We start from the raw sequence: 27,981 nt of genomic DNA on the forward strand, positions 1-27,981 counted from the left end.
GGACTGGTGGAGGCAAGACCTGTCTGTGCTGTAACTGATAAATTGTAAAACTCTCTATAAAAACTCATGTGTGTGTATGACAAACTGAGCTGCAAAAATACTGCTTAGTTTTTCTTAATTTTTGTTTCAGACTTTTTAAAATTTATCTCATGTTGTTTATCTTATATTTCTTTTGTTTTGTACTAAGCTGTGATATCATAATGCTAAATCTTTAAGGATATCTGCTACAAACAAGTTATTGAATTGCTTTCAGTTCCTTTGGTATTCAAATAAGGGAGCCAGGCACAAGCAAACAAGAGATGCTTTGAAATGCAAGGAAGGTAAGAGATTTCTATCTCAGCAATACCTTGTAGTGATTTCACCAATAAAACAATTTTATTTTAATATTTAAGCTTTTAATTTATGTCTAGCAGTGAATATTTAGTGTATATCATCAATTAAAAAATGGGAATATGTGGTGTAGATTTTGGCAGCTTCAAAGTCCAAAAGCAGAATTTCAGAACTTGAAAATTCCCTTTTCTGCAAGCACTTTCAGTCCCCATTTGGAACAGAAATCTCATTCCAGCTTGTGAGGAGGATATTCCAGGGCTCAAGCAGCCCCACTCAGCAAGGCCCAAAGAGATCAGTGCAGAAATGGATGTGACACTGCAGAGACCTGCAGGTAATTTTAGATGCAGTAAAAGTCATGCTCAGAGAGGTGCTGTTCCTTTACTGCAGCTTCACTCTGGTGTGGATTTACTGTTCCAGGGGGAGCTCTGTGCTGACCCTGTGTGAGCACCTGGCCAGCCCCTGTGTGTGACTGCAGAGCCCTGGGGGAGCTGCCTCGTGCCCACCGTCCTGGTGGAGCTGAGGAGAGCCAGGAGGAAATTTTGACAGAGTTGGTAACTAAGTTAGTCTTTCACACACTAGATGAGTCCCTGTGCATCAGCTATTCCTATCCTACAAGGGTAAGTCCATGGAATAAGAAGATGCCCCGTTGAGGGGGTTTGGAGAATGTTTACAGCAGTGTGCTGGAGCTCACCTGGGGAAAGAGCCAGAGGTGCCTCATGGCACTGTCAGGGTCTGGAAGGGACAGACAAAACCCTGCCTGGGACTGTGGTTAGAGAGCAGAGAAAACACAAAAATGTGACAAAGCTGGTCAGACCTGTTCCCTGTGCTGGCATTTTTGGGGGGTTTTAGCACTTGACAAAGAGGGGGCTATCACACTGTTTGGCTGGTCTGTGGTTGCACTCGAGGTATTTTTAGCACCCTGCTCTGTGGCACCTGGGTCCTGGCTGGGCAGGTTTCTTCAATGGTCTCGAGGAGAGGCAGCTCTGCAGCTCTCAAACCCTCAGCCAGCTTCCAACCCACTGCACCTGCAGAGTCCTGAATTAACCCAGAGGAAAACTGCCCTTCAGATTTTGGAGTACCAGCACAGGAAGAAGCAAAGGGTCTGAGACTTCCATGAGGAATGGCTCCAGACACCTCCAAGTGCTCCTCATTTCCTGCATGGAGCTGGGAAAAACAGCCAGTATTGTCATTATATGTCTAACATATGGATGTAAGGAACATAAGGATGATGTAACAAATTCTACAGTCACAGGCTATACAGGCTGCTACAAGACATTTGGAGATCAGGGAGTCTGGAGTACTAGGAAAGGAGTCTCCAGTGAAAATGGTTTGCTGGCTGTGCCCTGTACAGTCCCTGCCTGGCAAACAGAAAACAAAAAGCCATGAGGTTTGCTCAGCACTGCTCAAAATGTTAATGAAATTCAACTAGAAGAAAGGGGGTCCCCATGTATCCATCTTTATTAGGCTTACATTTTCCATTGCAAATGTGATGTGGCATCAGCTTTCTGTCTCTAGAGTGTGTTTTGTGGGACATCACAGGGTAGAGTGTGCAGTGTTCTCAGAGAAAATCAGTTTCCCCAAAGCAGGTTTATCACAAACTCTGCAGAGACCCAGCTGGCCCCAGCCAGGGTGGCACCTGAGCCACCCCTGGGAGCGGCTGGGGACGCTGCTGGGGACGCTGCTGTCACTTGTCCTTCTCACCCTGTGCTGCCAGCTGGCAGCTCTGGATGGTGAGTGCAGTTCACCAGGGTTGCCAGGCTGAAACCAAAGCTGCAGAGCACATCTGGGGGGGCTGGGGGTGGAACTTCTACCATTAGCCATTGTTATGTGAATGGTGAACCCACTACTTGGATGCAGCACAGAAGCAAACTGTAAATAACTGCATGAGCTATTCCTTCCCTCCGAGAGCAAGGCCAAAGTGGCACATGAGTTCTATTCCTTCTCACTGGGATCTCCTCCTGAGACAGTGCATACATTCACTGGCAGGCAGAGATATGGCCCTGACCTGCAAATTCCCTGTGATAATTGCACTGGGGTTCTGCCAGGGCATCTTGGTACCACGGGGACTTCCTAGTCAGTACTTTTCCAGACACCAGATGACTTCTTCAGAGGTGTGTGATGGTCTGATGTGACCGCAGATGTAGCAATAAATAGGCTATAGGGCCTTTGAGGACACCAAACATTTTGTCTCTGTCAGATAGTTATCAGCCTTATACCCAAGGGCATGTTCTCCATCAGTTCACAAGTATTTAAATGATTTTTGCTTATTTTATTTGTGCCAGGGCTGAAGGTGCTTTAGCAAACACAAACTAAATAATCATGAGTGAAAATATCAGATTTCTTCCTCCTTTTTTATGAATTCCCTTTTAGTTTCATGTGTGCATTCCCTGGTAGACAGGTTTATGACCCTGACTTAGGTCAAGATCAAGATCAAGATCAAGGATGACCCTGAGGAGTGGCTTGAAACCTGCTCTATCCCAGCTGTCCAGTCTGGCATCAATCTGGGTCCAGCCCACCTCTGGGAGGCCAGTGCCAGCTCTCTCACACACAGAGGGCAGGGATCTGTGCAGGGAGCACCAGCTGAACTGTGGATATGCTGCTCAGACCTTTTCCATCCTTTGAAATGCAAAACTGAGGGTAAGTTGGCAATTTCTTTATATCTCTTTAAAATATTTTCACAGTCTTTTGGGAAGCCTCAGTCCTATAAAATGTCTTTCCTTCTCCTTATTTCTACAGTGCTCAAAACAATCTGCTCCAAAGGGAAACATTTCAGTGAATGCTTCAGGAAAATGAAAGGTGTGTGTTGTGATATCATTCAAACTTCTTTTTGAAGACTTCTCCGTTAATGCCCTCAAAAGAAAGTGCAGCAATGTTTTTGTTCGGGCTATTTACATCCCATCAGAGCTCACAGCTGAGTTAATGTTTCACCTCAGACCGCAGTAAATGAGGTAAAACAGTATTTCCTCATTCCCAGAGTAGAGGCAGTCACCCTTTTCCTTTGTCTGCACTGCTCTGTTGTGCTGATACAGGAAAAAAACATTGCTTAACCCCTTTTAACAACAGTCGAGACTATTTTTAAACACAAAATATGTTTATTTACTACGTTGCCTATTGCTGAGGCATTTTCAAGACTATTAAGCCTTAACCCATGCTAGGTAACAAGAACTGGCAAATCCACCACCACTGTTCTATAAGTTCCACAGAGCTAAGCCCATGCAAACCTCAGGGTGGTTTTTCCACCTGCTTTTATTTCACCCCAAAGCAGGAAATGCTTACTCCTGTAAGGAAGCTTTTCAGAAAGGTGTTTTCCAGTGCAGATCTCACACTCACCTGGGCTCAGTGCAGCTGACAAGCCTGTACCTGAGTGATTTTCTCCAAAGAGCATCTCCCAAGCCTGCTGTGCTGGAGCTCCTCAGCTGAGCAGCTTTGGGACTGGGGTTCACCTGTAACAGGGGGCAGGATCTTCAGGTAAGGCATTTATCTGCTCTCTTTTACTCACGTGCTGGTAGAGCACATCTCCCATGGGAATAACATGAAGGTAAGATCTCCCACGAGCCAGAACTCCTCAGCAAGAATCACTGTTCTGAAATAGTGAAAATAATAATAGAAAGTGTTGTCTTATAACCATCACCTGGCCACCTCAGCAGCCAAACACTGGGATGTGCCCCTGTCAGCTCTCTGTGACTGTTCAGGACAAAATGACAACTCAAAGGATTTGGGATTGGGTATATTGCTGCAGTGCTTGATGAGATGCAGAGAGGTGTGGAGGTCCCTGATGCATCCTCCCCTTCCAAGGCACTGTGGCTGCTTCAGTGGGGACACTGCTGTGCCACAGGGGTTGGGTCCCACTGGGCAGTGCCATCTCACTTGCAGAGGAGCATAAAGCACTTAGGTAGTAATTTAAAGTGTTCATCCAAGTGTTTTGGCTTTTTTTTTCCTTTAAAATACTGCCCTCCCCCCGACGGAACAATATAACAACACAGGCCTAGGTACCTTGGAGGGAAAGGAAAATAAAAAAAAAAAGGTCTTTTTGTTAAGCTTTTTATGCTTGTGGTGTTCAAAACAGTTCCAAAAACCAGGCACTACCAACAGAGATAACTTTCCATCTCTTGAACATGCAAACTAGGAACTAGTTCTTACTGCAGCTCATCTAATGAGTACATCTTGATCTGATCTGCTGTCTTGGACTGTATTCCATCTTATTAACATAAAAATATGCAATTATTTCCAATAGATTCTGATCTACTGCAGTTAAAACATCCAGATTTTGACAGCTGAAGGCACTTGTATGCATGAAATATTTATTTAAGAAGTTAGGGAGCAAGAAGGAATGACATCATATCAGGTAAGAGCTCTGGCCAAAGATTAAACCCCATCTGTGCATTAATCTGAGATAATAACGAAACACTGTGTACTGAAAACTGAGTGTCCAATTAACTGTGCGTTCCCAAATTCATTCCTATATCTGACAAGAGGAGCAGTTAAACCAATCTTTTTTTTTACATTCAAAGTGTATTCTTTATCTTTAAAACGAAGTTAAAAAGCTGTACAAGAGGCTAGGCATGAGCACTGGGTGATGATGTGCACACAGACAAAATGTTTTCAGGTTGTAACAGGTAACGTCATAATGGAGTAATTAAGGGAGGTTTCAGATTGGAAAAAAGCATGACTGGTTAGTTAGTACCAGTTAGTTCAAAACTTTTGCTCTTGCTTGAAATGTTGTTTGGGTTCTGGTATCAGGTTCCTGCTGTGCTCCTGCCCTCCCATGGACAGCCAGGATGGCATTTGAGGTGCAGGGACAACAGGGCTCTCTGTGTGTGCTTGGTTTCCAGTTAAGCAATTAAATGCACTTTAAATTATGGGGAGAAAAAATTGCTGTGTTGGCTCTACCGCATAAACAACAGGAAAAAACAGAACCCCACTAATGGTATCTCTCATAGCTCCGGGGTTTAAGCTGTGGGTGGTACCTGCTGCATCAAAGTCCCTTTCTGACTGCAGGAGAAAACAGCAGAGATGATGTGGGGAGGAGGTGTACACCAAGGGTGTTGGTATGTCCTGTTCTGCTCCCATGGGGCACATGGGGAAGGGAAGGGAAGGAGGAAGGGTCACTCCCCAGGTTTACACCTTCCCTGGCAAAGGCCTCAGCCGAGGCTGATGGCTGCTGACCTGCACTGCAGCCAGGGCTGGGACCGGGGCCTTGGGTGGGAAAGCACAGACCAAAAGTGATTCCTGGTGCAGTCCATGTCTGGTTTGAGGTCTGTGTTTGCTTTATCACTTCACCCAAAAAGAGCATACTGGCAACAACTGAGTGGTTTATTTTCTCTGTTGCTGTAGACACCGTTGTCAAGTCTCAGAGTTTGCTGTAAATAAGTCTACAGTATAAAATGGCATTTCTTCTCTCACAGTGTCAGTTTCCTGCCTCCTCTTTCTAGCAAGTCTTTCAGGCATTTATTTTGGAAAATCTAGAAAGATGAGTTATGCAGTGGTCTGGCTTGGCAGTCACCATAAATGCTGAAATGGGGCAGGAATGCTGCTGGTGTGGTGGCATTTGGCTTCAGGTCGCTGCTGGGGCTGTGCCCCCACCTTGCTCTGCCTATAGCTGGGGTAGTCTTTGGCAAGAGTCCCACCTTTACCTCTCCTTGTAGCACAAGTGGTTGTTGCTGCTGTTTTGAGCTGCCAGGAGCCCAGCTCACAGCTACAGAAAATAAATGCGCTGTGAACTGATTGATTTATCTGCTTTTTCTAGCCCAGCAATTAATTCTGCTTTTGAGAGGCAGAAGCAAAGCAGCAAGCGGGCTGTGAAGCCAGATCAGAGCTGATAATGTGTTTCTCCCTCTGTGGCCCTGTGCTAGCACAGAGACCAGCCTATCAAGGAATAATCTCCCAGAGCATTATCCGGCCCCAGCGAGGATCATCACCGGCTGCAGCGTGGCGGAGCCGAGCCTGGCAGTGGCTGGAGACAGAGCAGGGACCCAGAGGTGCCAGGGGCAGGAGGGGGTGGCAGCAGGGGCTTGGAGGTGGTGGTCACCTGCTGCTGCCCTCCCAAGAAGCCACGAGGCTGCAGCCTGCTGTCAGGGCTGGCAAGGCAATGCTCTAACCCTGCTTTCTACCACATTGCTTTCAAACTCATTATTGCTCCCCAGGTGCGCTTTCTGCTCATCTGAAGAGCTCAGCGGCCCTAAATGTAACACAGCCCTGTGCTGATGGCTGGGGTGTCTGCGTGGGTTGCCCGTGGATGAGTGTTGGTCACTAGGGCCAGCACGTGGGGCTGGTGGCTGCACACGCTGGTAAATGTGAGGGCTGAGGGCAAACTGGGGCAGGTGGGAGGTTGCTGAGGAGCAGCAGTTGGGAAATGGTGTCAGCAGATGCCCAAGGTGCCCACGGCAGCACAGGCACCACGGTGGGCTCTCGGTCGCAGGGCTGTGGGGGTCTTTGGGGAGCACGGGAGCTCCACGAAGGCAAAAGAAGTAAGCTGAATCTACAGTCTCTTCTACAAACCTCTTTGTTTCAGTCAAGTGGAATCAGTATGGCTGTGTTTTTTCATCCTGAATTGTGTACTTTATGTGTGTCTTGCAGCTCAGGGCTGAATTGTTCACGTATGTACAAACAGAAAAGTAAAAACCAGAAACATTGCATCCACTTTGAGGTATGCTCTGATGTTCTTAAGTCAGGGCCAAGAAAGTCATGTGAACTCTTAACCAGCAAACAACAGGTTATCAAAATGCAAAATCTCATTAAATCAATACCTGAGCACAAAAAAAGACAGACTTTGTCTTCCCTGTGGTATTCCTGTTGATTTTTATCTGCAGAAGGACAGATGGAGCTCAACAGGCTGTGCTTACCTGAGACAGTCACCTTCTGAAATGAGGCACTGGTACCAGAACAGGTTCTGTGCCTGTGTGTGTGTGTGTCTGGAACATCTCCAAATCTGTAAATGTAAATCATGGGAGCACACCTAATGGCAAGCCCAGATATTGCTGTGCTGTTGCTCTGGATTCAGCTTGTAAGCTCAGAGATCTGTAAAAGAATGCAAAACTGTGATGCTCTTCTTGCAACATCTGTGGCCTTTGGTTTGAGATTCAGCTCTCATTAAACGTGTTGGTGTGGCTTTTCCTTTAGCATGGAGAGGGTAAATGTCAGGACAGGGGTGTGGGATGATGACTGGGCTGTGCCTGTCTTGTGTTCTGTTGAAATGACAAACACCTGCTGAGGTTGAAGCTTTATGGAGTCCCGGTGCCTTCCTAATGCCGGCAGCGAGTAAAGAGCTCCTCTTCATCAAAATTCAACCTCAGGGCAGGGCAGAATGGCTCCCTCCAGCCTCGAGGATCCAGATGAAGTTTCTTGGAACTGGTGGCCTGTGCCCACCTCCTGTCATCACAGATATGTCCTGTCAGCAGGGCCACCATCCTGCTCCTCCTCGTGTCCTGCAGGGATGTGGTACCAACTATGCTGGGCACCCCTGCCTGAGGAGCTGCCTCTGGAGTTTGGAGCAATTATCTGTGGCTTTGCAGACCTGAAACTGTGCAGCCCAGGGTAAGAATGTGTAATAGTTTTCCAGATACCTCCCCCTCCCTTCCTAAAGAGATGCCTTGAGTTTAAAACAAAGCAGTCCATTTAAAACAAAAGACTAATGAATATGGTAGCCCTTCCTCTTTTGCAAGTTTAAACACCTCATCTTTCCTCGGAGAACAGCTCTAAATCATTTTATTTGCAAGCCCTAAGCAGGAATTTGTATTCATGGTAAGACATTTATTGAGTTAATTTATTTAAGGTTGAGGCATAATTTCTAATAGTGGAGGAGTCCCTAGGCCCAGTGCAATTGTCTCCCTGATAGGGCATTAATATTTTAAGGGGTTATAATACCCTGTCAATTGATCTGTGTCTTTTAGAGAGTAGGTTAGCAGTTATTGATGGTTGATTGTGTGAAGGATTAGCTTTAAATGAAGCTGGTGCTTGGCAGGCAGGGAGGGGGCCCAGGGCCTGGGGCAATGGGTGTCAATGGAGTGTGGAGGGAAAATAACTCAGTGCACACCTGGAGGGTGGTGCTGCTCTGCACCCTGGGGGAAGACAGCGGTGCCTCCGTGTGGATGGCAACGCTGCTGCCCACTAGGACTTCCTGCAGAGATGTGAGATTGGGTGTGATCTGAGCGAGGAGATGAGTTTGGGTATGATCTGAGTGAGGAGGTCTTGCCATGTGTCCTGCAGGAGGCTTGTCCATCTTGCCAGATAATCTATTACTGATGATAAGAGACAAATAACTTGACCTCCGAGTATCTTAATTTCTCTGTTGAGAACATTTCTGTTGGGAACATTTCTGCTGTTTCATGACTTATTTAAAAAGAGGACAATTCCAAACAAAAAAAAAATTCTTGCTTGTTTTACTGCTGTATTAAATCCTACATTGCACTAAGAAACATGGTGCTGAATGGCCTTTAAGAACAAAGTAACTTGGAAACCAATCCAGATGAAATATCTTTCAGAAAAGCCTGTCTCAGGGAAGGGATGGCAGGACCACTGAGGCCCAGGCAGAGCTGGCCAGGGCATGTTCAGACCCTCTAAGCCCAGGCTGAGGATACTGAACTCAGCACTGAACTACCCCATGTGACAGTGCCATGGCCAAGGATGGGGGACAGCGTGAGCTGTGAAGCTGCTGACAAACTGTTGGCAAGATCTGACAAACCTGAAAGGATACCAAGGTGGCTTCAGAGCTGTCATCTCCTGTCTGGTATTTTGGGTGGACTAGCTTTAGGTTTTCTTATACCCCTCAGAGGCACCCAGTTGGTGGGAAGCACTGACTGCAGGAACCTGAGTGACAACTGAGACCATCTGAGGGTGGCTGTGTTGGGCCACAGCTCTGCCCCTGGGACACCAGCACACAGCCCCTGTGCACAAGGAGCAAAGCAGAGGCAAACAGCATGTGGGGCACTTGGATTCAAATCCAGTGTCTTAGTGGCAACTGCTGTGGGACAAGTCAATCACAGCTTTTCAGTACTGTGTCTGCTTCTAACTCTTGTCCAGGAGTGACTCTGTTGGTGTGACGAGCTCTTTGCAGCTGTAAGGTCACCCAGGGAACGGGCACAGGGGGACTGGGCTGCCAGTCATACAGCCAGGTAATCCTGCCATGCCAAAGCACTGTGACAGCGTTACAGGTGTTGTAAAGAAATGTAAATTGTTCGCACTAAGCTGCAGTGGCCTGCTGTGGATGTGTTCACTGGCTTTCAGTATAGGGTTTTATTTACTCCTGTATAAGTTATACCTCTTAATGCAATAGGTAGAAGCTAAATTCTAAAAGCTCCATTCTGACCCATCAAATGCTGGAGCTTTGTGTTTCTATGTGCATGGCTTATTGTTTATACTGATTCTTCATTGAGGAAAAATGAATGTTGGTGTTGAAGGACATGCAGCTGCAGTGCAGCTTTCACTGTGCTGCTTGCAAGGTCAAAATAAATGTACTGGGTAAAAGTGGGATAGGGAGGTACTCGAGACATTACGTGGGTGGTTTACCCCTAAAAATTTCTGTGGAGAGGATTGTTTCACTGCCCTGCAGAAACTCAGACTAATAGATGTGTAAGATGGATGATCACGTCTGAACTGCGCTCCTCGAGGCCCCATCTCCTGTTTTTTCTTCACGTGCTCATTTGTCAGCACGTTGTCAAACCTTCAATTAACGCGTCACTGGCAGCTCCGCTCACCCTCACTCTCTCCCTTCAGCCCCGTCGGGTCCTTTCCCCTCCTGGGCAGGGCGCTGCCCACGCACACACAGCCCTCCCTCCCGTGCTCAGCCAGAGTGGAGACAAAATAAAGCGCTCCTGTCCATCAGTCCTTTCCTCCTCAGAGAGGTCAGCGAGTCCCTGCTGCTTTTCCTGCTGCAGGGCTGGGCCAGGGCACGTAGCAACTGCTCAGCTAAATTAATTCATTGCTGAACACCCCCACGGGTGTGGCTGCCACGCACGGGGCAAAATCCTCCCAGCACAGGGCTGCAAGGGAAACTGGCTCCCTTTGTCAGGGCCACCAAAGATGGCCAAGCAAAGTAATCCCAAATTACCCACTGCATCTGCACAGTTTATTTTACATTTACCCGTTACCTGGAAAACTGGAAGAAAAAAGTCCACATGTTCACTGAGGACTTTGTGGCCATGTGTTTGCTGTAGCCTTTTGGTGAATCGACCGTGCCCCTGGTCTGATACAATGTGAGAATAATCAGATGTCTGAAGTATTTTCTCTACGTGTTCCTTTATCTTTCTGTCCCTCTATTCCATTCACTTTAAAAATAATACACTAATTCATTCTTTCCAAATTCAGTTTACATGAGAATCTTCCTGTAATAATACCTTTTATTTCCCATTTCCTCCTCTAGCACACCCAGAGCTGAGCAGAGCACTTTTAGTAAAGATCCTTGTACCCATAGTTGTTATCCTCTCCTTTCCACGTACAGTTTGGAGGCGCTCAGGGAACACCCCTTCATGCCCTGTGAGGGAATTAATCTTGAGCACAAGGTAATCTTGAACAAGTGTAATTACATCTCACATCAAACACTTGCACACGTACAATGGATGAGCCGCAGGGAGCAGAACTGCGGGGGTGGGAGGGACTGCATATATAGGGTTACAGTCACAGGGTTGGCAAGGAGAGAGCAGCAAAATCATAGAAAGCAGCGTGGCTGGGCTGTGATCTGATCTATCTGCCTTTTGGGAGAGGTCAGGTTTGCCAGCTGACTGAACCTGAAGGCACTGCCCATCTGAGCTCGGGGATCTGCAGCCACGGGAGAGTGACAATTGCAGGCAAGTTTAGATTAGACTTAAGTTATCTAGAGCAGGAGAAAAGAGCTGCCTGGAGCATGCCAGATTTCTGTATAAAATTGTAATTATGTATAAATTTAATGTACATTGTATGTTTTCAACTTTAACAAATTGACCAACTAGAAGCCAAACTTGACGTTTTGGAGCGAGAATTCATTTCACGTAAGTAAATCTCAGAAATCTTCTTTTTTTTATATAGAATTTAGGACTTTCTGTGTGTATTTCAGGAATTCAGGCTGCAAGCTGCAGCAGGCCTGTGTACCATGTTGGAGGAGCAGATGTGAGCATAAACTGCCACTTCCTATGAGCAGCTTGAAGGATGAGAGTTTATATCTTGAAAACATAAACCCAGGCCTGGTTTTAACTTCCTTACATAAGGGCTGAATCCAGTTCTATGTAAACCCATGTATGTTGGAGTTGCTTCTGGCTTTCATTGGCACAAATAAGAGGGGAATCAGGTGTGTGGTTCATGGGGTGTCATAAATAACAGGCCAGGGTCTCCCCCTCCCATACTATGTGTAAAGGGTATGGATGTGAATGCACGTACCACTCACGGTACCAGCAGGTATGAAACAAGGAGTGGGCTCTGTATCTGCAAGTGACCTGGTGTTTGTTTGTCTCACATAGCCTGGGACACCTCTGGGGTGCCAATGGGCTGCTCCTGTCACCTGCCAGATAGTCCTGCACAGTGCTGAGGTAGCTGTGCCCCAACACAGCAGGGCTCACCTCAGCCGTGCCTGCTGCTCCTGGAATGGACAGGTCATTTTTCATGTGATGTAATGACAGTGACATGGATGGAAAGAATCTATTTTTTACCGAGAACGGAAGTTCACACAGGGTCTTGAAGGATTTCTGCAAGTACCACGAATTCACCTTTTTAGTGGTCCGTGATTCCAGATAACCACTCAGGGCTACTGAAAAAAAAAAAAGCAAATAGCAGAATGAAGCAGTTGGTGTCTGTCCCTGGGCAGGCAGCTCTCAGCACTGGGGTCACCCTGCCACAGCCAGCACCTGCCTTGCTGGGGCCTGGGCTGCCACAGTGTCTGCTCTGGAACGCACCTCCTGCTCTTCCAGGCAAAAATTGGCCAAATAATGATCTTCTAGGATTGGTCAAGTTCTTAAAGAACCTGGTTGAGTTTATGTTTTCCCAGACAGGGAAACCAGAAGGGCAGAAAAAGTGTCCAACCAAAGTAGAAGCTTTCTGAGGTTTTGACAGAATACAAATGCATGTAAGACTTAAGTCAACATGAGACATTCCTTTCAACCCCAAATTATGTGCTTTGGTTTACCTTCTCTTATTTCACACACTGGAAGTCTTTTCTCAATAGCTTGTTTTAGTCAGAAAATATTATAGGCATGAAAGGAGATTTTTGAAGGTCGAAGACCAGAAACAGTCTCAGTGTTACCAACCTATGGGTGCAGATGCTGTTTCCAGGTTCTCCCACTTCCTTTACCTCCACCAGCTTCCAGTGTTCCCTTTTGTTCTGACCAGCCAAGGACCTCACATATCTGTTGATATGTGACAGGATCCCACCAGCAATGCAGTTCTGTAATAATGGGTTTTGTTTTTTCTGAATTTATTTTAATGTCAAGTAACTAACGTTTCCAGTAAGAGTGCTTGCATCAAAAGGTACAAAAATGTTTTCCTGTTAACTCAGTTCTTTTCCTTGTAGTCATTCTGGATTTTCTTCTGGCCTGCCAAAATAAATATTCAGCATTCAAAAATTGTAAAAAATAGTAATTATTCTTTTTTCTTGGAAGAACAAGCTTTAAAGTTTAAAGGAAAAGTATTTCAAAAATAAGTTCAAAATTGAGGAAATTAAGAGGCTAGATCATTTTAAAGACCTTAATTTTCAGCTGATCTAGTGATTTGTGGGGTCAAAATTTAAAAATTTGAACAGCCTTCATAATATATCATCAGTATACCTGATCTTTCACAGCAGCTGTCATGCCAGGAACCTTTCCTTACAGAATCCTCTGCCCATGCACTTTCCCAAAGCAGTTGTCTTTCAGGATCAGACAATTGCTCACAGTTGCCTTTGCCCAGCCTGAAAAAAAAGAAACTTTAAAAAAAGAGAGACATTATATCTGTCTTAAAACACTCAAAACCTCTTCTAGACAGACAAATATTTTGAGCTGGAAGTGACAATTTGGCAGAGCCAGCGAAGTCTGATTCCAGAGTGTGTGATGCTTTGTGCCTCCCCCATCGTTTTGTAATTTTATGTGGCAATTATTATGTTCCTGTCAGTGGCCAAAGGAAGCCCAGCACAGCACAGCACAGGGCAGGGCAGCCACCAGGCAGCCATGGCAAAGCCAAACTTTTCAGCTGAAGTCTAATTTGTAAAATTCACTTCTTTCTAGAATTTACTCTTTAAACTACCTGGACTAATCCTCCTTCTTTCCCATCAGAAGTGTGGTCTGACATTGCTGTAAGTGGGTAAATAATTCTCTCTCTAGCCCTGCATCATCACATTATAATGAGGAGCACTAGATAGCATCTGGAAACATCTGAATACCGTGTTCAAAGAATGCCCTGAAAGTGCAAAGCCTTGTTAGGAATTCAGATGTTGGACAAGTATTAGAGCATATTTTGGTTTGAAAAAAAGCACCCTTTCTCTACTGGGATACCCTGCATTTGTGGTGCTTGAATGTTCAGGTGGTTTTGCTGGCTCTGAATGGTCAATATTGTTATTTTCTGGAGCTCTGTGACACAGCACTAGAGCTGTGCCTCCAGCTGAGGAGCCAGAGTGTCCTCTGGGCTGTGGGCAGCTGCCACAGGGAGAATCTAACCCAAGCAGAAAATGCCTGATATTTGGGTAATTATGGAGCAGCCAGGATGGAAGCTGAGGCCCTAATTGCCCTGTGTGATGAGAGAGGCACTGGGTCTGAAGGAAAGGTGTGTGATTGGAGCAGCACTTCAAACTGGGAGCAAAAAATCAGAGTGGAGCAGTGCAGAGCTCAGAGCTGCCCACCGTGGCACCTGCTCCAAGGCCAGCATGAGCCCATGGAATCTCAGGCCAGAAGCCAAGACTTGGTTCCACTCCCAGAAAAGTCAACGAAACCCATTTGAAGTGAAATGATTTCATGCTGTACTGCAGGCTGAGTGACTTGGCAGCATTACTGTTAATAGCATGGATCTATCCCAGGTACAGTTAATGGAGCACAGAGTTACAGCACTTCTGTGTAGCTGGTTAGTGGAGCCTGGGACTAAAAGATGCTGAAACTGTCCTCTGTGGGCAGGATTTCACCTGGCCTTTGGAGTCTGACTGCTCTGGGAACCCTCCCAAACATTTTCCTACTTAATAAATCCCTTCCCACAGTGCCATTCTCAACACCTTCTAATGGCCATCCCATACTGATAGAAGAGGGGCTAAAATTTGTCAAGGGATTCAGGACCTGAGCTATCACCAGGGTCTTTTATGTGGTGTTAAGACAGAATGTGCTGAAAAATGACACTAACCAGGAAAAAGGGCAGGAACCATTGTGTATCAGGAATATTAAACTCATAAAGTGATGGTTTTGACTGTGCAGCATTTCTTTTCCGTGTCCCCTTCCTTTAAAATAGTTTTTCTTAAACCACAAAACCTTGCCTTTCTTTTCTGCTTCACAGACAAGCAGAGCAACCACAGAAACAATCTCTGGAGATGTTCTGCAGATATTTGTCCTTCTTTGGTCTGTGTCTTTTCCTTCCAACCCAAAGGTAAGTGGAAGGTTTGTTTTGTTTTACAGAGAACATTTGAATTATGTTTCACATAAATAATGTGGGCCAAAAGGAAACTATGCTTCCAGTTATCCAGCCCATCCAAAGGATGCAGGAAGGGATGTGGCATAGAAAAGAGAAACCTGCACAGGTCCCTAAACCACAATATGTCCATTACTGGTGCAACCCCTGATTTGCTTGTTCAGAACCAGTGCACAGTTTGTAGGTTTTTGCTGGAAATGCCCCCCCCCCACCCCCCCACCCCGGGCTCCCAACTCTGTTATTACCATCCTTGGACCTACAAGTCCCAAATTTCTTTTAATTCTTAGTGTATAAAATGTGCAAAAACTGGTTCAGTTCTGCTGTGAGCCCCTGTGTGGCCTTAGAACCTGCAGCTACAAGGCCTATTAACCCAGCTTTGAAGGGAACAGAAGAAAAAACACTGGTAAGAGCTGTGAGTAAACCCATGGCTGCTTCCTGCCCAGAGCAGGGGTCCTGAGACTGGGAGTGGCAAAGGCTCTGCCTCCCACACCTCCTCCTGCCCTGCCCAAAGCAGTTACAAACTGCACTGCCCACGAAGCTCTCTGGGTGTCTGGGAAGCTCACAGTGCTCCACCTTTCCTCTCCCAGTGTTAGTCCTGACAGTAGCTGTGGGGACTGTCTGACACTCACATCTGAGGGTGAGGCTTCTTTAGGACACTGGAGATTAGGGAGGAGGAGCTCTTGGGCAGTAAGATTTGTCTCAGGTTGTCCTAAGCAGAAGGGAAAAAGAAATGACTGTACAAGAAGGAGTGGGAAGGGGAAATTGGGGGTTATTGTTAAGACCTGTGATCTATAGACTTTGCTTGATATCTCTGTGATATTTTAGGAAGGGCCTTAAGGTACTGTGTGTAAAATCTGTAGCTATAAGCTGAGGCAGTTTGCCATTTTCCCACCTCTTCAAGGTGCTAATTATTCAGCCCAGGTAACAGTGTGAGCAGGTGCTTGTAATTTCAATTATCTACTTGTTTTTAGTAACTATTTTATGCAGTTTGTTTGCTTGTCCGAGCACAAGCTGGAAACGCAGCTGCAGCTGCACACCAGATGTGCCCAGCCCACGCATCACAGCTCGTATTTGTGTCCCCAGCAGGGGCTCCCTGGGCCACGTACCCAGCTCGCACAGCAGCGACACAACATCCCTGCCTGGATTTGAGAACCTCACCGTGGGATACAACAAATACCTGCGGCCCTACTTTGGTGGTACGTTGGCTCCACGCACGGGAGCGTTTCAGGAACAGCCTGCAAGGCTGGTGTGCAGGGGATGCTTCCAGCTTGCTTTAGGATGCTGCAGCTTGAAAGGTTGTGTTTCTTTCATATTAGGTGGTGGCCAGGGCTGCCCTTCCTTCCTGAGCATCCACTGTTGTTGAATAGCTGGTGCAGGTAGGTGTGGGGCTTGAGAACACGTCCATCTGTGAGGCTGAGAGCAGGGAATTTATAAACTGCAACATCTCTAGGAAAGACCTGACCAAGTAACCAAATTCTGTTCTAATTGTACAAGCTTTTGTTTAGAGCCTGAGCCTTTGATTTTCTGCTTTACAGCTGGTCATGTACAGCTATTTAGTAGATTGCAGCTATAGAGGAACAAAGGCACTCTTCTTGCCAGGAATATTGACTTTTCTTCCCACTGAGATACAAATGTGCTTTAAACCCTGGTGAGCCTTTGGAGAGTTGGGAGCAGGCAGGCATTTACGAACTTACCTGAGGCTATTGACCCATTTTGGTGTCAGGTCTCCCACCTGCCAGGTGAGTGCTGTAATCACACCAAGTAAAAGGTTTCTCAGAATGACATTCAGCCTCTGAAAAATATCAATGAAAGTTTAAAAAACAGCTATGACCATTTTTTATTTCTATTAATTTTGGTTTTCTGCCAGAACCCACTAATGCAACTCTGCTTGTCAGAAAAATTTCCTGTCAGCTTTTACAAGGCCTTGGATGTTTCCCCTCGTAGCCTGACCTGCTGCTACTGAGCTCCTTCCATTTTCTGACCATGGTAATAAATGTCTGGGACAATACAGAATTTACCATCTTGTTATGCCTGGACTGACTAGTAAAGCTCCTTCAACTCCTGTCACGCCAGTGAACAGATGCTTCTCCATGATATATTGGAGATCAGCTGCATCTATGGCAGATGTTTTAAAAAAATGGCCAGGGCTCTGATGTCACCTCCTCCAGAGATCTGAGTCCTCACAGATCTAACCCGTGGTCAGGAACTGGGCTGGGCATGACAGAGGACACGAATGACACCTACTTTAAAAAAAATACATCCTTTGCAAATGAAACGTATTTTGGAACAGCTTCAAACAAACAAACAAACAAACAAACAAACCCAAAGCCACCTGGAAAGCGATTTAGAAATTGTGACCCGTGGACGTTCCTAAGCGTCACTTAGACGATGAAATTGAGTTTTAGCCATCCCACGAGGAAAAGGCACTGCTGTGTTGCCACTTAGGCAGAGGCACGTCTTGGAAAGCCCTGCTCGGAGCCCCCGATCCCACCCGGGATCAGACAAACCAAGGCACAACCTAAGGGACAGTTCGTGTCTCTGCGCTGCTGCAGCGTTTCCCTCTGCGGGGCCGCTGCTGGCTCCGGCTGTTCCCGCTCATTCCCGGGGATTCCCAGCGGTTCCCGGGGATTCCCAGCGGTTCCCGGGGATTCCCAGCGTTTCCCGGGTGGTTCCCGGTTATTCCCGGTCCGTTCCCGGCGCTTCCCGGGCGGAGCCGCCCTCTCGCGGTGGATCTCAGCAGTCGGTGTCACCTCCCAGATCCAGGACTTGAGTGATGAAACTTGGTTTGCAAATACAGCAGTCGGGTCGTGACTAACAAGAGGCAAAGGCTGATGGGGTTGCGGGTCGTGGGCAGTGCCTGTTCTCGGGAATCATTTCTGTGCCTCCCGTCGCTGCCCGAGCGTGGGGAGAGCTGGGAGAAATACCCTGGGAGAAATGCGGGCTGGGAAGCAAGGGACAAAGTGGCCCTGGCTGCCCAGACACCCACAAATGGCACTGAAACGCTGCTGATCCAAACCTGCTCAGCTTCACAGGTGGTGCTGGTGGGTATTTGCCCTCTGCTACCAGCACCAGAACAGAACTCCAGCTCCCAAACAGTGACACCTGTATTTTGGATCATGTCATTTGTGAGCCTGATGCTCTGAAACTGCATCAGAGCCTTGGGGACTCTGTGGTTTGAGGCGGGGGGCAGTGCCCACTCTGCACAACATCCTGAGTGGCTTCACTGTGCCTTTCACACTTCCTTTCTCTCTAAGGCATTTCTTTCCCTCCACAGGAAAACCTGTTCAAATTGCAATGAGCCTGGACATTGCGAGTATTTCCAGCATATCCGAGAGCAACATGGTGAGTGAAAGAGTTTTTATTTTATGAGATAAGAGTGGGACCTGCCTGAGAGACTTGGCCTGTGTTCTGTGACCACAGAAATGGTCACATTGAAGCTACTTTGCTGTTCTGGGCTATTGACCACTTTCAGAGGGGTGATGAAAACAGGGCTGGCTCATTTATGACTGCAGACTGTGTAGATGCCATAGTAATGTGGGCTTGCAAGTAAATAGAAGTGGCTCCAAAGGTCCTACTGGTCAAAAATTCAGCACCTCCTGGAAATCAGGCCCCTTGGAAATGGAAAAAATCAATACTGTGGGGCATTTCCTCTCCCTTACCTTTCCTCCACGAAGGAGCCCTTTGTGTGGGACAGGGATGGGCTCTGTTGGATGTGCTGGCACTGACTAAAATCAAAACTTCATTTCTGCATTTTCAAGACCACCACCACCGCCAATTATGGTTTTTTACCTCCTCCCAACAAAGTAAACAAGTTCACTAAATAAAATATTTTAACTTTGCTAAAGGTATTAATTTTGGGGAAGGAGCAGAACCAACAAAATCAATTATTCACATAACCTCGAACTTAATTGAAGTGCCTTGTAAAATAGACCATGTTCTGGAGTTTTTCTGGATGATCCACCTAAATTTCTTTGACCATATGGGAAATATTGCAGAGGCTCACTCTGTGTCTTGCTCAAAGCTGGAAAATCAACCAGGATTCTTCACTTTTGTCACTACTATAACTCCCTGTATTGAAAGCCATAACAACATGTTGACTTTTTTTTCTTCCATCACAGGCCAAGAGTGTAATTTAAAAAGTTGCAAAAGCTAACACTAATATTCCTTAAATCCTTAGTGCATTTTAAAAATTAGAGATGGAATAAAGCAGAGCTGCTTCATCTTCCAGAGCCAGGAAGTAGCTCTGTGGTGAAACAGTGACTTCAGGCTGCTAACACAAGAGCAGTGCTGGTCTGTCTGTGACAGAGATGTTCTGAAAATAAAAGGCATTGCTGGTTGTATTTACTTGGACTGTAAGGATGGAAGTGAAATAGTCCAGCAGTGCCTGTGTAGGTCCAGAAGGTTCAGCAAAGCATCAGCTTCAGAGCTGAGAGGGTGCTGCTTATTCCTTTCTGCTGAGGCTCTGTGAAAATGCTCCAGTCACTGCAGGTCGATTTTGGCAGGCTGAACACAAGTTAATCCCAGTGTCCTTAGATTCAAAACTCCTATTGAAAGAAAAGGTACCAGTTTAGTTTTTTTCCTTTTTGGGGGGCTTTTTTAAGACCTCAATGAAGTAACAGGTTGGATTCACTTATCTTTTTTCCTCCAGTGCCAGTGTGTCTTTCATGATCATATTTCTGGTGCGTGTGGAATTTCCCAGCTCTAGACAACGACTTACCTGTAATGTCAACGACTTGCTGGGTGGCCTCAAGTGTGTATTTCCCATCTGCTTCCTTACCTGCAAAATTAACACAAAAAATATCAGTCAGAGTAATTGTTTATTTTTTTTTAAAAAGTGCTATAAGTATAATCTTTAATCCTCAAACACCACCACCACCCCCTTAGAATATAGTATTTTACAAATATTACAGAATAAATACAACTGTGCTGGTGTCTGGACATTCCTCCTCACAGGCTCTGCTCTCTCCCCAGGATTACACCGCTACCATCTCCCTGCGGCAGCGCTGGACGGACCCCCGGCTGGTCTTCCACGGCAACAAGAGCTTCACGCTGGATGCTCGCCTGGTGGAGCTGCTCTGGGTGCCAGACACCTACATCGTGGAGTCCAAGAGGTCCTTCCTGCACGACGTCACCGTGGGCAACCGCCTCATCAGGCTGTTCTCCAACGGCACCATCCTGTACGCCCTGAGGTGAGTCAGCCTGTGCTGCAGGGCTGACAGGTCAGAATAGGTTTCCAGAGTCACACTGGGCAGCAGCAGACACCAGCTGCCACGGGTCAATGAGCCTACTGTGACCATACTCTTCCAACCCATTTCTCCCTGTTCTGGCCTCCTGGAAATGCCAGTCAAGGATCGGGATTTCTCATCACGGTATGTGACGTGTCCTGCACGTTGTGCCCACTCAGAAAGCTCACAAGTTTCGGTGGCACCCAAGGAAAGTCAAGTCAGGTGGAGGCAGGGGAGGAAAGGAAGGAGGACATCATAACAGCAGAAGTTTAACTGATAGTGGGAAACTGTTTGTTCATCCAGTGCCATGTAGCAATGACTTCTGTTTTTTACCAGAAACTGTGTATGTCTGTGTACTGCAGGAATGTGCTCTGCAGTTGTGTTGTTCCTACAGTGCTCTGTCTGCTTAGCTCACAGCAACTAGGTCCCAGTTACCTCAACTGCAAAGTAAAACTCATTTACCTCCCCACCAGAGCAAGGCAGAGTATGTGTGCCGTTAGTTAAAGTGCCTCATGCCATAAGGGGTGATGTGCAAGCTGTAAGCACCAGAAAAAAATGTGAGTCTACACCAAATCTCCCACCAGAGCAAAGCAAAATTCCTGCTTGGGTTCCATTTTCATCAGAGTGGCTGCAGAGAGCACATGCTCTGAGTTCATTCCTTTCATAGGCCTAATTCCAGAGCAGAGTCTTTGTGATCCAGTTTGCTATGTGAAACAGCTGTTTCATTACATGCTTTTGTTGCAACTTTCAGAGTTCTTTCTCCTCCTACAGAATCACTACTACTGTTGCCTGTAACATGGACCTGTCAAAATACCCCATGGACACACAAACATGCCGACTGCAGCTAGAAAGCTGTAAGTGTAACATTCTAGAAAACTCTAAATTTGTTTATTCGTAAATAACTGTGTATCTTGAATATTTAGATTCATCACAGCGGCTTTTTGGAGTAGAGTTTTAGTCCTGCAGATACTAGTGTCCAAAATAAACAACTTTTGCATCATCAATTTTCAAATGTTTGTTTTAAAATCCACAGTCCAGAGAACTTCTGTCACTGTGCAGACTATGCAAAAAGAGTGACAATAATGCATATTTTTATTGAAGTGCGGATATTTCAATTTTGCACAGAAAAGTTGCAGTAATATTGGCTGGTTTTCCAAATTTGGTTCCTTTTGAACACACAGCTTCCTCAAAACTAACTTGTGAGGTAAGTGCGTGGGATGGGGTACAGCAAGGAACAACCTCTCACATTTTTAGGTACTAGCACCCTCATCAGCAGAGGAGTCTCTGACTGGGAAGTCTCAAGAAAAGGAATTGTCAGCGAGTTGTGCTCTCAATGAGATTAAAAGCTCATCTGTGGCAATGCTGGCTGAGAAAGGCTCCAGGAACATTTAGGCCACTGCAGGGTTGTCACCCTGGAGCTCAGCCAGCTCAGTGCTGCTGTGGGATGTGAAGCTCCACGACGAGCAGGCTTCGCCTCCTGCTTCATGGCACGAAACCAAACCTCTCAGCACTGGAAAGACCAGCTTTTTAACTTCTGGGGTTGCAGCACGAAGCACCTAGGGAAGCACATATTATTTTCACATTAAAATCGTATTAGTTCACCATGGTTAACTTTATTAGGAAGCACAGCTCCTGAAATAATAATGATTGGCCTCTTCTGCTAAAGCGGAGCTTGTTTGGGCCTGGTTTAAAAGTGATTGGGTCCTACATCATGTTCAGTTGCTGTATAATTCCAATGAAATTACATACACATTGCCCACTGGAGATTTCATTAGGATAAGTGCCCAGAAATAATGCTATTTAAATACACGCCAGATGAATTAACAACAATCTATCATTTATTATAAAATTTTCCTGAGTAACCACGATTTATAAAACCACTTAGAAACTTAGAAAAGTCACATGCTTAGGATTCTACTCAGGGATTCATACTCTGGACACCTAATTTAGGAGTTTATCACGCTCAAGCTCTGGTAATTTGTGTCTAATAAGAAAACACAATTAGATGGAAACAGAGCTGCGACTGCATCTGATTCCTTCTACCAGGACGAGTAGGTTATTACCACAATCACAGCATCCTTACACATGGTCTCAAAGAAAGACTCTCAATAAAATAATGACATCAGTGAGACTGATGGGCTTGTTTCCTAAATTAAGTGAAATTTTTGAAGAGAATGCCAAGCTGGTGACTCAGTACAAGCTTTATCTCTCAGAGCTGAGGTATCCCTTGATCCAACCTGAGGTTATGGCATCACTTACATTCCTGGAAGTACTTACTCGTGTGGTATAGAGGGAGTCCCACTGCTTTGGAGGCAGGCATTTGGTGTTACCTAAATGCCATCAGTAAGTTAATGCCTTTAGGGATAGGAGGAATGATTTGTAGGAAAAGTTGTCTTTATGAGCAAGTTTTCTGGACAATGTATATCCAGTCAAAGGAACCTAGTTCATAACCACATAGCAGTGTCAGCTCTAAGCTTCTGACTGACTGAAAATGCATTTTCTCCTATTTTTAGGCACTTGAATAGGTGATTCAGTGAAATATGCTTCTGCTCCTTGGTAAGGGGCTCAATGGGATCTGAAGTCACTATTTTTAACCTCTGTGTATCTCCTGCTCTCCTCTCGGACTGAAGAGACTACGTTTGAGGGTTAATTGCTGGTGTTTAATCCTGCTGCACGTAATCAAGCTGTGCATGACAGCAATAGATTATCTTTAAATCAGGAATAACCCCATTTAAGGGTAAGGATTGAAATCCCAGGAAAGGATTGAAACAGATTCTCTGCAGTCTTGCATGTTGTGTGTCATTCCCAGAGGCACGTGTTCCTGTTGAAATCTGGACTAACAGACAAAATGAGAGCCCAGCCAAGGTCCACCCGTGGTCTGACGCGGCTCAGAGGGCCTTTGTCCAGCCTGCAGTGCCTGCATCACGTTCTGTTCCCCCTCAGGACACAGAGCAGGGCAGCAGCCAGGCTTTTACAGGCTAAACCACAGTCAGACAGGTCTCTGTGTTCTCCTTAGGGGGCTATGACGAAAACGATGTCACCTTCACGTGGCTGAGAGGAAACGACTCCGTCCATGGCATGGAGAAGCTGCGGCTCTCTCAGTACACGGTGCAGCGTTACCACACCCTGGTCTCCACCTCACAGCAGGAGACAGGTAAAGCTGGGGAAGAAAAAGGCAAGGAAAGCTCTTGGGTATTTCCCATCACATCTCCACACGTGCTGGAAGAAACCCTCTCCCTTCTTTCTATAAATACTGGGGAGAGCAATGTTTACAGTAACTGGGAGTAAAATTAACTTTTAAAATATACTTTAGTTTGTAAATTACAATTCTATCATGATGGAATAACATCTCTTTGTACATCAGAATTCAATGTCTTTCTTGTTATCAGTGTAAATACTCTTCTCTCCAATCACAGACACTGTGAAAAGGGGGCAAAACTCCCTTAGAATTACCAGGTTTTAAAAATAACAGTGTTTTGTTCTTTTGTTGTGTACACGGCCCATGAACAACACAGACTTTGTTTCTACATTTCAAAGGGAGCTATTGTTTAAACAGCAGAACTACATCCTGAAAACACTACTGATCCAGCCCCAGAACCCTTATGTCAATATTTACAAATAATTGATTTTAAAAAATTGACTGAATTTTTTTGAGCAGAAAAAGATACAGTTACCAAAGACTATGAATTACTAATGAAGACAGGGTATCTAATTCCTTGTGATGATACAGTACTGGGATGCTTTGGGATGTGAGCCAGAGCCTGCTGAAAACGAGAGGCAAATGTTTTGTCTGTTTCTCAGCCATCAGATAAGGCTGAACTCGGCAATGCCCCTTCAGAGCAGGTGTTGGGAACAGTGCACTGTGCTGAGTGTGAGAGAACAGGTGACAGCACCAGCCCTGCTCTGCTCCCTGTTAAGGCACTGGTGTAAATTGTTTCCATTGGGGCTGAAGCCCAGGAGCCCCTTTGCAAACCCTGCCTTGTTGGGTGTCCCTGTCCTGTCAGTGCTGTGGGTCCTCTCGTGGGGGATGTGTTGGCTCAGTAAGCCCCCTGAGGTGTAAGCAGGGCCTCGATCGTGGTGTGGCTCTGCTGAGCTCCATCCCCCAGGGCTGGTGCTGGGCTGTTCCAGTTTTACTTCAGGTGTCCTTGGGAATCTCATGTTGGCTGAGTTTCTTCCTTTCATGATCAGGCAGGTACCCACGCCTGATACTACAGTTTGAGCTGAGAAGAAATGTGCTTTACTTCATTTTGGAGACCTATGTGCCCTCCACTCTGCTCGTCATGTTGTCCTGGGTTTCTTTTTGGATCACATTGGACTCAGTGCCTGCAAGAACCTGCATTGGTGAGTTATTGCCTGAGGAATGGAGATGACTAAAGCAGGCAGGGCAGCCTCTGAAGGTTGGGTAGAAGGTCCTTTTCTTGAGCTCTCTGCTCAGGGATAAATAGTCTACTCACCTTCTGCTGTTGCTTGGGGCAGAGTTGGGTTAGCATGGAGGATGTGCTGCAGCAGGAACACATGTCCATCTGCCAAGGTTCCCAGGAGATTCACAGCAGAGAGTAGAGAACAGAGCACACATTCTTTGTGGTGTGCTTTGGAGGGCGCAGGATGGGGGAATTTTTTACTGAAGGCCAGAAAAAGAAGAGAGCCAAGTGCTTATTGGAGCCAAGTTGTCAACAGCAGGGAGAGCCTGTGTGGAGCTTGTAGCTAGTGCTACTAAAGCATGACAGTGACTGTTATGGATGATTTGGATTTGGTAAGAAGTGATGCGAGCAACAACATGAGCAGAAGGGTAGGCCAGGACTTTTCCAAAGAGTCCACAAGAGAAGGTATCTCTTTTTCTGCTTTCCCAGGAGTTACAACAGTGCTTTCCATGACGACTCTGATGATCGGCTCACGGAGTTCACTTTCAAAAACCAACTGTTTCATTAAGGCCATTGATGTTTATCTTGGCATCTGCTTCAGCTTCATCTTTGGTGCCCTTGTGGAATATGCAGTGGCTCACTACAGCTCATCACAAAAGTGTGCAGCTAAGGTACCTCAAGAGGTAAGGTCTGATAAGCCCAGAGAACTTGGATTGACAGCAATTGGTTCTCCATTAACTGAATAAGACAAATGGTGTTCCTGTTACAGATACATTAACACTGGCTTCTCCTAAATGGCACTAAATCTTTATTTCTGTGTGCAGCAAGCACGTGAATAGCTCTTGAGCACTGTGTCTCTGACAGACTCATGAGCAGCAGCCTCAGCTGACAGTCATTTTGGGTTCATCAGACCACATTCAGGAGGGCACTTTGGCCTGCCACTGGAATTGGGTCTGTGGCCCTGAGCTCATGTGAGCATGAGGCACCTCTGCTCCTTTCAAAATGCAGAACAGAAGACCCAGTGTAACACACCTCTTTGCTCTCCTATGGAGTAACTCTGATTAGGAAGGTACTTTGCTCTTTTTTTACAAAGGAAAGATGAACCCTTCTTCCTCCCTTCCCAGAAGACACTACCAAACATCAGTCCCACCACATTCTTGGGACTGAGAGAGTGAATTGTTCAAATGCTCTGCTTTAGTGTGAGAAATCAGTCAGCTATGTCTAGCTGACATCAAGTCCAGCAGTCATCAAGGACCCAAATCCTGTCAGGGGGAAAAGAGGTTTCCCACTTCAATGCTGAGTTCCCCAGCCACTAAGTTACTGCACAGACACGAAGAGATGGATGTCCAGGAGGAGATGCATGTTAGGTTGCTCAGTGACAGAGTAAGACTTGCTCAAGGTCTAAAAATACCTCTAGAAATACAGTGGTGGAAATACAGCCCTCTCTGGGACCTCAGGCCCTCCTAAAAATGGGGAGCAGCTGAAAGGTGTGTTAGAGTGGATGACCACATATGACCACTCTTTTATCTTTATCCTTATGGTTTCCTTCCTCTGCAGGAAAAGACAGACTTTAACTGTGCACTCTCGTTTCCTAGGGGCCAGCAAATGAGCTCACTAAAGAAATGGAAGAAGTCAACATCACTAACATCCTCAACAATTCCATCACCAGCTATAAACAGCAAATCAGCTTCACGAGCATTGAGATTTCCAGTGATAATGTTAACTGCAGTGACCTGGCTATGAAAAGTCATGAGAAAATCAAATGCGTCTTGAGGAACAAAATGCACAGGATTATTGGTTATTTCACAATTCAGAACCCTGGCAATGTGGACCACTACTCCAAATTGCTTTTCCCTTTGTTTTTTATGCTGGTCAATGTGTTTTATTGGGCTTACTATCTCTATTTTTAGTAGAAAGTAGTTGCTTCATTCTCCTGCTTCAGCAGGAAAGGAGTCGAGCCGATGGGTGTCCAGGTATCTAACATCAGTGAATTCAGCGTGGACAAAATGCTTGTGTCCTGGGGTACCCAGACTGTGTGAGGTGTGCAGGATCAACACTGACTCTGGACAGCAGCTGCTCAGCTGGGTGGCTGTGCTGGGCCCCTGTGCTCGTACCTGTGTTTCATTCCAGCACCTCACCTGGCCGGAGATGGGCGTGCAAGGACTGCACTGACAGACCGCTACAAGTGGCAGAATTATTCTAGTAGCCTGGCAGCAGGCTGGAATCTTCAAGTTTAGATCACCAAGAGGATGTGTGGGATTATAGCTGCTATTCTTTGTTTGCCAGAGATAACAGAGGGGCTGTGATCGCTTCCTCAATAGCTGCTGTGTTGCGGTGAGAGCCGGAGCGCATCAGCACTCTGTGTGCTGTGTGCTGTGTGCTCAGGGATGTTCCTGGGCCTGGTGCTTCCTGGGGACACGCAGTGCCAGGCTGGGGATTGCCCTGCTGCTGGCTGTGGTGTGCCTCAGTGCTTCTAACACCTGCCACTCGCTGAGGTGATCCTTTTGTTTTCAGAGATTTGGGAACGCAAAATAGAGGCAGCAAAGCCGTTTGGTAACCCAGCTCTTATAGCCCTCCTGCTGTGCTGCAGTTGAACAGATTCTACCAACCACCTTCCATGTCTTCCTCACACATTGTTTTTCATCCTGGAGAGTTTTTCCTTCAGCTTTCACTGCTATCAGCAGCTCTCTCCTTTCTTGCCAGCCGTAGGCTCGAGTGGCCCATTTGTCACCCCCTCTTTTATGTGGCTGTGCAGCTGTGGCAAGTCAGTGCTGCTGGGTGAAAAACAGGCGTGGGCTGAGGGTGGGCAGTCTAAATCACCCTTTCACTCTCTATTTTGGGCTGGAAAAGTGTTCCCTTTTTGCAGAAATTCAGATTCTAAGTGGGCTCTGGAAACTACCCAAGGTCAGCTTTGTTTATCCCGCAATCAGCAGGACCCAGAGCTTTCTTTTACAGGTAAATTAAATGTGGCACACACACAGTTATGTCCCATTTGGTACTGTGCAGCTTAAGGCTACTGGAAGTCTTTATTTCCTGGTTATAAAATTAACATTTTATGGCAGATTCCCCCCTGAATGGACCATGCTACTCTCAGAACTGGGAGGGGGTAATCCTGGAGTTATACTGGCAGGACTGGAACTGCCTGCAATGGCCACCATTCAGCACAGTGAGGCCTCTCAGCAGGCAGCTTTTATTACAGTCTTAGCAGTGTTTGCTTAGTGTAAGAATCTCTTACTGGGGGTTCCTCCACAAGGTGGGCAGAGCACACAAAACTATAGATTTTTTACTTTAATAACTTTTTATTGAACCACTTCACTGCACTATATTGTGAGGGATCTAAACCTCATATTCATAAATCACAGCTTTTACAAAAAGCAGCACGAGAAAACAAAGGGGAACAGACTGACAATGGCAAGTGAATAAACACAAACTCCAATAATGAAATGTTGTCTTGTATATACTGGCATTTAAAGTCCATTCCATAAAATGTAATAAAGTGAATGTTTGTGATATGAACACAATCC

At 46.1% G+C, this 27,981-nt stretch overlaps 1 protein-coding gene across 4 annotated transcripts; it reads left to right on the top strand.

Annotated features, from left to right (window-relative positions):
- The first annotated feature begins 302 nt into the window (after positions 1-302).
- GABRP (gamma-aminobutyric acid type A receptor subunit pi) lies at positions 303-27,981 on the top strand. 4 transcript variants are annotated; one of them, XM_050312563.1, is made up of 12 exons: positions 303-320; positions 2,748-2,967; positions 3,067-3,126; positions 14,740-14,829; positions 15,955-16,067; positions 18,146-18,213; positions 19,843-20,060; positions 20,868-20,950; positions 23,113-23,250; positions 24,285-24,437; positions 24,947-25,140; positions 26,053-27,981. In XM_050312563.1, exons 3-12 carry the CDS (start codon positions 3,107-3,109, stop codon positions 26,365-26,367), a joined length of 1,392 nt encoding a protein of 463 aa, XP_050168520.1. In that variant the 5' UTR covers positions 303-320; positions 2,748-2,967; positions 3,067-3,106; the 3' UTR covers positions 26,368-27,981. The 4 variants fall into 4 exon arrangements, with proteins under 4 accessions (XP_050168520.1, XP_050168521.1, XP_050168523.1 ...); XM_050312564.1 differs by lacking the exon at positions 303-320 and having other exon boundaries at positions 2,463-2,967; positions 15,958-16,067; XM_050312566.1 differs by lacking the exons at positions 303-320; positions 2,748-2,967; positions 3,067-3,126 and adding an exon at positions 5,487-6,308.

The sequence above is a fragment of the Myiozetetes cayanensis genome, unplaced genomic scaffold (genome assembly GCF_022539395.1).
Source record: "Myiozetetes cayanensis isolate MyiCay16 unplaced genomic scaffold, myiCay2020 scf17, whole genome shotgun sequence".
NCBI classification, from domain to species: Eukaryota; Metazoa; Chordata; class Aves; order Passeriformes; family Tyrannidae; genus Myiozetetes; species Myiozetetes cayanensis.